This window comes from Mandrillus leucophaeus, unplaced genomic scaffold (assembly GCF_000951045.1).
Source record: "Mandrillus leucophaeus isolate KB7577 unplaced genomic scaffold, Mleu.le_1.0 Scaffold693, whole genome shotgun sequence".
NCBI lineage: Eukaryota > Metazoa > Chordata > Mammalia > Primates > Cercopithecidae > Mandrillus > Mandrillus leucophaeus.
In genome coordinates this window covers 860260-869898 of record NW_012107508.1, presented here as the reverse complement: position 1 = coordinate 869898, position 9639 = coordinate 860260, and the positions used below count along the sequence as shown (strand labels likewise).

Sequence of the window (9639 nt, the reverse complement as noted above, 5' to 3'; positions counted from 1 at the left end):
TTTTTTTTTTTTAACTTTTGAAAATTTTTTGTTGAACACTGAGATGTGGCTGGGCAGGGTGGCTCACACTTATAACCCAACACTTTGGGAGGCTGAGATGGGAGGGATCACTTGAGGTCAGGAGTTCAAGAGCAGCCTGGGCAACATAACGAGACCCTGTCTCTACAAAAAAGAAAAGAAATTAGCCAGGCATGGTGACATGCACCTGTAATTCTAACTACTTGGAAGGTTGAGGTGGAAGGATCACTTGAGCACAGGAGGTTTAGGCTGCAGTGAGCCATGATGGCACCACTGCACTCTAGCCCAGGCAACAGAGTGAGACCCTGAATCTAAAGAAACCCCCCAAAACAGAAAACTGAGACAGGGGCCAGGCGAAGTGGCTTACGCCTGTAATCCCAGCACTTTGGGGGGCCAAGGCGGGTGGATCACCTGAGGTCAGGAGTTCTAGAACAGCTTGGCCAACATGATGAAACCCTGTCTCTACTAAAAATACAAAAATGAGCCAGGTGTGGTGGCGCACACCTGTAATCCCAGCTACTGGGGAGGCTGAGGCAAGAGAATCGCTTGAACCTGGGATGCAGAGGTTGCAGTGAGCAGAGATCATGCCACTGCACTCCAGCCTAGGGGATAGGGGGAGACTCTCTCTCCAAAAAAGAAAAGAAAACTGAGACACACTATCCTAGCCCTACAGGGAGGTCAAGATCATCAATATCACTGTCCCCTACCTCCACATCTTGTCCCACTGGAAGGTCTTTAGGGGCAGTAACACATGGAGCTGTCATCTCCTGTGATAACAATGCATTCTTCTGGATACCTCCTGAAGGATTGCCCGAGGCTTTTTACAGCTAACTTTTAATTTATAATTTGAAGAAGTACGCTCTAAAATGATGAAAAGTATAGTTTAGTAAATACAGAAACCAGTAACATAGTCATTTATTATCATTATCAAGTATTACGTACTGTCCATAATTGCATGTGCTAGACTTTTATAGGACTGGCAGAGCAGTAGGTTTGTTTGCCAGCATCACCACAAACATGTGAGTATTGCATTATGCTATGGCATTATGATAGTTACTACCTCACTAGGCAATGAGAATTTTTCAATTCCATTGTAATCTTATTGGACTACTGTTGTATATGCGGCCCGTCATTGACTGAAATGTCCTTCTGTGGCAAATGACTGTAGTTTTAATTTCAGTAAAAAACTTATAATCTACATAGAATACGAAAAGATAAGTATGTTAGCTATACAAGGGCAAAGTTTTTGTGTTTTTTCACTGACTTATTCTCAGTGTCAATAACAGTATCTGGCATAGAATAGTAACTGGTCAATAAATATTTGTTGAATAAATAAATAAATGATGTGCATAGAAAAACACTCTAACTTCATACTTTATTAGGCCTTTAAGGCAAAAAGTAAGTTTAAATAAACATTTTCTCATCTCTATTCAATTTAAATTTTTGACACCTGAAGTAAAACTTAAATTACTGTCTTCTTGAATTATCTTACAGAGATTTGTAAAGGAAGTCTCTAATATGTATAATGGAGTAAAAAAACTTTTTTCCCTTCTAGTAAACGAAGCAAAAAAGGAGATAAAAACGGGAAAGGCTTGAGACACTTTTCAATGAAGGTGTGTGAGAAAGTTCAACGAAAAGGTACAACATCATACAATGAAGTCGCTGATGAGCTGGTGTCAGAGTTCACCAATTCAAATAACCATTTGGCTGCTGATTCGGTAGGTAGATCATGAACCTGACATTGATTTTGATGGATGATGGTATCTCTGTGTTATCTTTGTTATAGATTTGAGGAATCAGGTAAGCTAGATGAAGGATTATACTTGAGGGTTTCATCCTTTATTTTGGGGGATTTTTTGTTGTTGTTGAGTTTTATTTTGGAGGGAATTCTTTTTTTTTTTGATGGATCCTCGCTCTGTCACCCAGGCTGGAGTTCAGTGGTGCGATCTTGGCTCACTGCAACCCTCTGCCTCCCAGGTTCAAGCTCTTCTTGTGCCTCAGCCTCCCGCGTAGCTGGGATTACAGGCGCACACCACCATTCGCAGCTAATTTTTGTACTTTTAGTAGAGACAGGGTTTCACCGTGTTGGCTAGGCTGGTCTCAAACTCCTGACCTCAGGTGATCCACCTGCCTCGGCCTTCCAAAGTGCTGGGATTACAGGCGTGAGCCACTGCACCCGGCCTTAGTTGGGTTTTTTTGTTTTAACATTTAAAAAATATTTGGCATGGTGGCTCACGCCTGTAATCGCAGCACTTTGGGAGACTGAGGTGGGCGGATCACGAGGTCAGGAGATCGACACCATTCTGGCTAACAGTGTGAAACCCTGTTTCTACTAAAAATACAAAAAAATAGCCAGGCATGGTGGCATGTTCCTGTAATCCCAGCTACTCAGGAGGCTGAGGCAGGAGAATTGCTTGAACCTGGAAGGCAAAGGTTGCAGTGAGCCAAGATCTCACCACTGCACTACAGCCTGGGCAACAGAGCAAGACTCTGTCTCGGAAAAATAATAATAATAACATTATTATTATTATAGTTATTTTTATTACTTTAAATAAATATTGTGCTGAACCCTTTATTATTATTTAACCTGCTTTGAATAACATCCATATCCCTTCCAATATCAAAAAGAGGAAATTGGCATACCTACCACATTGCCTCCTCCCAGGACTTGTTGTTACAGGATCATTGTTTCTGCAGGGTCAACATTTCTTTTTTTTTTGAGACAGAGTCTAGCTTTGTCACCCAGACTGGAGTGCAGTGGCACAATCTTGACTCACTGCAACCTCCGTCTCCCGGATTCAAGAGATTTTCCTGCCTCAGCCTCCCAGGTAGCTGGGATTACAGGCATGTGCCACCACGCCCAGCTTAGTTTTGTATTTTTTAGTAGAGATGGGGTTTTGCCATGTTGGCCAGACTGGTCTTGAACTCCTGACCTCAGGTGATCTGCCCGCCTCAGCCTCTCAAAGTGGTGGGATTACAAGCATTGTCAAGATTTCTAATCATTGTCAAGATTTCTAATATCTATTGATGTTATTGTCAAGATTTCTTGCCTATTGTCAAGATTTCTAATATTTACATTCAGTTCTATAACTTAAATCCCCCCACTTATTTAGATCTAGTTTTATATTTAGGTGGATTCAGTGTTCTCCACCATCCTTTATTATCATTGCATTTCCTGAGGACCTTGTTCCACATTGTAAACCAACATGGTTTCCTTCATTGAGTAAGTCTTTCTATCAAAAAAAATAGAAGAAAAAGGCCGGGTGGGTGACTCACGCCTGTAATCCCAGCACTTTGGGAGATCAAGGCGGGCAGATACACGAGGTCAGGAATTTGAGATCAGCCTGGCCAATATGGTGAAACCCCGTCTCTACTAAAAATATAAAAATTAGCTGGGTGCAGTGGCACGCGCCTGTAGTCTCAGCTACTCGGGAGGCTGAGACAGAAGAGTCACTTGAACCTGGGAAGCGGAGGTTGCAGTGAGCTGAGATCGCGCCACTGTACTCCAGCCCGGGCGACAGACTGAGACGCTGTCTCAAAAAAAAAAAAAAAAAAGAAGAAGAAAAATGGTCAACTGAACTGAATGAACAATGTCCATTGTCATATAGAGGATTATATTTTGGTGCAAGTTCCTAATCTCATTGTAGATTGGAGACAATTTGCAGATCAACAGTGGTCAAGGAACACATTTTGAGAAGCACAGTTTTACCCAGAACTTGAATAAATGTCCTTAATTTTTTTAAGTCTAAAATCCTCCCAGATAATGCAAGGGCTTAGAACACTTTACCTCCAATATGTTTTTCTGTTAATATATACTATTTATTGTCATGTATATTAATTAAGTTCTGTATTTATTCTAGCCTCCATAAGACATTATTATTGTTTTATACAGTGAAAATTGAGATTTACCCACATATTTACCTTTTGGGTTGGTCTTCATTCTATCCTACATCTCTAAGCTCCCATCTTAGATGATATTTCTTCTACCTGAAGAAATCCCTTTAGTATATTTCAGTGTAGATCTGCAGGTAACATGATCTTTATTTTTAAGATTATTTTGTTTTATATTGTTTGAAAGTATTTTTATTTCATCTTTAATTTTGAAGGATATTTTCATGGAATATAGAATTCTTTTGGATGTCTTTGTCAGTTTGCTAAATAAAAAAATAGAATCCTTCCAGCACTTTGAAGACGTAATATTAATTTGACATATTAATATCATGTGACTGTATCTTAACCCTTAATTATCACTCAATGAAAATGTTTTTTAGCAGGCTTACGATCAGAAAAACATTAGGCGAAGAGTTTATGATGCTTTAAATGTGCTAATGGCAATGAACATAATTTCAAAGGAAAAAAAAGAAATCAAGTGGATTGGCCTGCCTACCAATTCTGCTCAGGAATGTCAGAATCTGGAGGTAAGTGAGAAAATCTGTTTATGAATAGCTTTTTGTATTATTTTACATCAGAGGCATTTTAATTTAAAAATGTAATTGCAATATAAAATATTTCCAATTTTTCATGTATACTATGTCATTTTTTAACAGACTGTAGAATTTTAGAATTGGAAGGTGCCTTATAGGTATAGTCTACAGTTTAATTTGTAAATGATGAAACTGAGGGATATAAAAGTTAAATAACAGTTTGATTTTATTGTTTCTTAGAGAAGATTTTTATTTCATTCTAAGTTAATTCTGAGCACTCTACTAATAAACTTTTGGTGAAATGGTGTCTTATTTGATAAGATGCTTGCTGTATGTATCCAAAAAAAAAAAAAAGGATCAAGCTGGCTGTTTATTTCCTTTATTGGTTACACAATATTCTGAATATAGCTGTGAAAGTCAGATTTTTGCATTTGACTTTAGAAATAATAGCAACAGAATGAATAGTGTTTCATTTGTGTCTTTACCAGAATGAATAGAATTTTGGAATTATGTATGCAGAAACATTTTAAGTTCTGTTAACTTTAAGCATTATAGAAAATTCTTTCTACATGAGCATGTTCCCTAACATACTGTTTCTAAATTGACGTGACATAATTTTACTACCATGACCATAAATGGAATAAACTGAGGTTAAATAAGGCTTTTGGGCCAGGCGCAGTGGCTCACGCCTATAATCCCAGCACTTTGGGAGGCCAAGGTGGGTGGATCACCTGAGGTCAGGAGTTCAAGACCAGCCTGGCCAAAATGGTGAAACCCCATCTCTACTAAAAATACAAAAATTAGCCAGTGGCGGACGCCTGTGAACCCAGCCACTGGGAAGGCTGAGGCAGGAGAGGTTTTGAACCCGGGAGGCAGAGGTTACAGTGAACCGAGATGACGCCATTGCGCTCCAGTCTGGGCGATAAGAGCAAGACTCCATCTTTAAAAAAATGTATATATATGTGTGTGTGTATGTGTATATATAGCTTTGGGAGATAATTAAGATTGGTTTCCTGTTTTTCTCAGTCTTTTTTCTCCCCAGCAATTCAGTTATTTGTTATTATTATACTTATGGATGGAGAGAGAAACCATATATTCATCAGAAGCTATATAATATTTTTCGTATGCTACAGTGGAAATATCCTCCTTTTCTCGTTTTTCTTCCTTCTGATAGAGTGGAATTTGAGCATCATTTTCATGAGTAATATTGAGCTTATACTAAAGACTTACTAAGCAAAAAAACCTATTCACATCTACCTTGTGCTTAATCACAGGTTATACAAGGCAAATCTCTGAACCCAAGGAACTGTCATTCCAACTGGGGAGAAGAGAAATGTAAAAGAGTTAACCAAAAATGTGATTACTCCTATGAAAGAAATGTGCAGATTCTCTGCAAAGAGGGATGGGGGAGGGCTTTACCAAGGAGATAATCCCAGAGCTCAGGCATGAGGTGGGAGTAGTTTGCCAAGTGGATACGGGTGGGGAGGGCCTTCCAGGCAGAGGCGCTGCATGGGCTGAGACAGGCGTGAGAAAGCTTGCCTGGAGCTGGGTGTGGCTAGGGAACAGGCATTCAGAAAGGTGGATAGATATCTAAGTGTTAAGCAGTGGGGACCTGATTCTGTAAACAAAGGGAAGCAGTTGATAAATTACAAAGAGAAGGGTTGATAGGATGTTTTTTGAAGGATCACTCTGCCAGTGGGTTGGAAGTAAAATTAACAGGTAGGGAAGGAAATGGAATGGAGGAGGGGGATTAGAGATGGTCTGAGTTAACAGCAGTGGCCATGAGATTGGAGAGGTGTTATAGAGGTAGAATCGGTGTGGCTTGACCTAGTTGGATGAGGGACAGATAAGGGGCCTTGCTTGTCAGAGCTTCTGATAAAGGGATGCTCCTACAACATCTTTTCCAATGTAGAACGCCACACAGATTTTACGTGAATCTTAAGTAATTTAAAAGTAAAACGTGGTAGATAGAGGAATCATGAATGGAAACTCCCTAGTATAAACTAGACTGGATGCGGAGCAAGTAAGAGATAATCTGCTGAAGCAGACAAGAAAAATGTCTTATTTGATGATCGAAAGACAAAATTGTGACAAATTTAAAGATCTTAACTGTCTTTTATTTGTGATTCTAGAATCTGGCAACACCTCACTAGTAAGTAGAATGAGTGTTCCTATAAGCTGAGCAGAAGAGGTTGAACATTATTCAGTGTTTTAAAGATAGAGAAGCAGCAAAGGCAGATAGAGGCAGAAACAGATCAAAAAGCAGATTGGACATTTCAATGTCACTTTCCTTGTAAGGGTAAAACAGAGAAGACTCTCTTATGCCAGCTGCAACTGGCCTGTTTGGGTAGTTTACTATTCTCTCTTTCTCTCCTGATTTCCTAGGTCAGATAAACAACTTAGTTTTGGCCTGGTGGCATGGAACTTCAGCATGAGTGACTCCATTTTAGTTTGGTCTGTTGGGCCTAGTGCAGGAGCTCAGTCCAAACCAATGGGCTCCTGTAAATTTTCTTTCTTTTTTTGTTTTTTTTTTTGTTTTGAGTTGGAGTTTTGCTCTGTCACCCAGGCTGGAGTTCAATGGCGCGATCTTTGTCAGCTCCTGCAACCTCCACCTCCCGGGTTCAAGCAATTCTCCTGCCTCAGCCTCCCAAGTAGATGGAATTACTGGTGCCTGCCACTATGCCTGGCTAATTTTTTTTTTTTTAGTAGAGACAAAGTTTCACTTTATGGGCCAGGCTGGTCTCTTGGCCAGGCTGCTCTCGAACTCCTGACCTCGTGATCCGCCCACCTTGGCTTCCCAAAGTACTGGGATTACAGGCGTGAGCCACCACTCCCGGCCATAAATTTTCTTAATAGATGTCATTGGCTTTTGCCCAAGGAGACAGTGAGGAACTCAACTGCAAGGAAGTTCAGACCCTAATGTCTGTTTTCTCTAAGTAGTTATCAGATTGAGAAAAAAAGCAGTGGTTTGAAGCTGGAAAATTTGTCCAATAAGCATGTTTCTTTTTTTTTTTTTTTTGAGACAGGGTCTTGCTTTGTTGCCCAGGCTGGAGTGCAGTGGCGTGATCTCGGCTCACTGCAACCTCCACCTCCCGAGTTCAAGCAATTCTTGTGTCTCAGCCTCCCAATTAGCTGGGACTACAGGCGCGTGCCACTACACACGGCTTTTGTATTTTTTGTAGAGACGGGGTTTCGCCATGTTGGCCAGGCTGGTCTCAAACTCCTGATCTCAAGTGATTCTCCCACCTTGGCCTCCCAAAGTGCTGGGATTACAGGCATGAGCCACTACGCCCAGCCTACCATGATGTGTGAGATATCTGTATGATCAGCTGTCCTCATTGGAGAGTCAGCTAAACTGAAATTGTAAATAAGATCTTGCCTTATTCTCAGAGGAGTAATATAACAAAGTAATTAATAATAGAGTCCCTGTAGCCAGAGGGTTTAGGTTCAAATCTTGACTCTTGCCATTCACTAGCTGCGTGACATTGGGTAGTTACTCAAGCCCTCTATGCCTCCATTTCCTTCGATGCAAAGTGGATAACAACAGGACTTAACTCATAAGGTTTTTGTGAAGATGAATTAAGATAATGTGTGTAAAATGCTTACTTTTGTGTTGGCAGATAGAGTAAGTATAAACTAAGTGGTACTATTTGATTAGAACTTGAATAATAATTGCAACAAGTACTGCTAACAAGTATTCATTAAGTATATGATTTCATTTTTGATGACAGTTGCCACAGATCTGATGTTGTGCCTACTTGTTCACTCCAACCCCTGCCCCCTACAAAGATATGATTTGTCTTTATTCATATTGTTAAAATGGGTTGAGTTTCTCTAGGGAAAATGGTTATCTCAGAATAGGGACCTGGAAAGTGAATGATACTTTATACTCTACCTGTGTTCATATTATTTTGTAACCAATGTTTTAAAGATAGAGAAGCAGAGGCGGATAGAACGGATAAAGCAGAAGCGGGCCCAGTTGCAAGAACTTCTTCTACAGGTAAAGATGCCACGATGTTTTCATTACCTTCCCTATTTCTCCACTTCCTGCCTTTTGGAGTCAGTGTGTTTTCTAATTGTGGTGCCTCTGAGTAGTGTGTGGTGAGCCCACGCCAGAGCAGCCTCTCTTACCTCCTAGCTTGTTGCCATCCACGTGCTTTGCCTTAAGATGGTCCCATCTGTTGCCATCATCTCAGCTCCACAGCAGCTTCCCTGCCCTGTGTATGACTTACACCAGGCAGCAGTTCACCGTTGACACTCAGGCCTCTCCAAACATAAACTGTCAGGTGTCTTTTTGTGTTTGTTAATTTTAACCTGAATTTGGAATATCCACTAGTGAAGCTAGTTAAATTTTAGGTGCTTCAAGTACAGTAATCAAATCTGCCTGTAATACTTATCAGTAAATGACAGAATGGCATGACATAATTCAGTAAGATTTTTTTTGTTGTTGTTTTTTGAGACACCAGGCTGGAATGCAGTGGTGCGATCTTGGCTCACTGTAACCTCTGCCTCCTGGGTTCAAGCCATTCTCTGCCTCAGCCTCCCAAGTAGCTGGGATTACAGGTGCCCACCATCACGCCTGGCAAATTTTTTCGTATTTTTAGTAGAGATGGGGTTTCACCATCTGGCCAGGCTAGTCTTGAATTCTTGGCCTTGTGATCCATCCGCCTCAGCCTCCCAAAGTGATGGGATTACAGACATGAGCCACCGCACCAGGTCTAATTCAGTAAGATTTATAGAAATACCAAAACTTAGGCTGGTGATATATATATATAAAAAAATATATTATATTATATATATAATATTATAATATATATTATGTATATTATATATACCTAATATATAATATATAATTAATAATAATGTTTTGTTTGAAGAGAATATTGTGCAGCTTTAAAAAAAATAAGCTGAAACGGACAGTTTATTCCTATGCTCCTGCCTGTGGAATTCTACCAAACCCTCCTCCTTGAACTCCCGTGCTGCCATCTTCTTCCCCCTGGCTGCCTCTCTGTTGTCCCTATCCCTGCATAGTTATCTGCAGTATCCCCTAGCAGCTCGTGCCCCAAACCCTGTGCTGGGGCCTTCCTGGAATTTCCTCAAAACCATGGAACATTTTGGAGCTTAATTTTTTTGGCATGTTATTTTTAAAAACCTGTTTATCAGCATGCCTACAGTTATCTGCCTATCAGAAAGAATG

The 9639-nt window shown here is 40.3% G+C and overlaps 1 protein-coding gene across 6 annotated transcripts in view; it reads left to right on the top strand.

Moving 5' to 3' along the window:
- Positions 1–9639, top strand: part of TFDP2 (transcription factor Dp-2 (E2F dimerization partner 2)) — a 243274-nt gene that overhangs the window by 211447 nt on the left and 22188 nt on the right. For 3 of the 6 annotated variants that reach the window (XM_012002657.1, XM_012002661.1, XM_012002660.1), the window contains 3 exons: positions 1574–1736; positions 4293–4436; positions 8374–8442. In XM_012002657.1, coding sequence (XP_011858047.1) covers positions 1574–1736; positions 4293–4436; positions 8374–8442 — 376 coding nt within the window. Of the gene's footprint in view, positions 1–1573; positions 1737–4289; positions 4437–8373; positions 8443–9639 lie in introns of all 6 variants that reach the window. The other 3 variants (XM_012002659.1, XM_012002658.1, XM_012002656.1) reach the window with 1 other exon arrangement.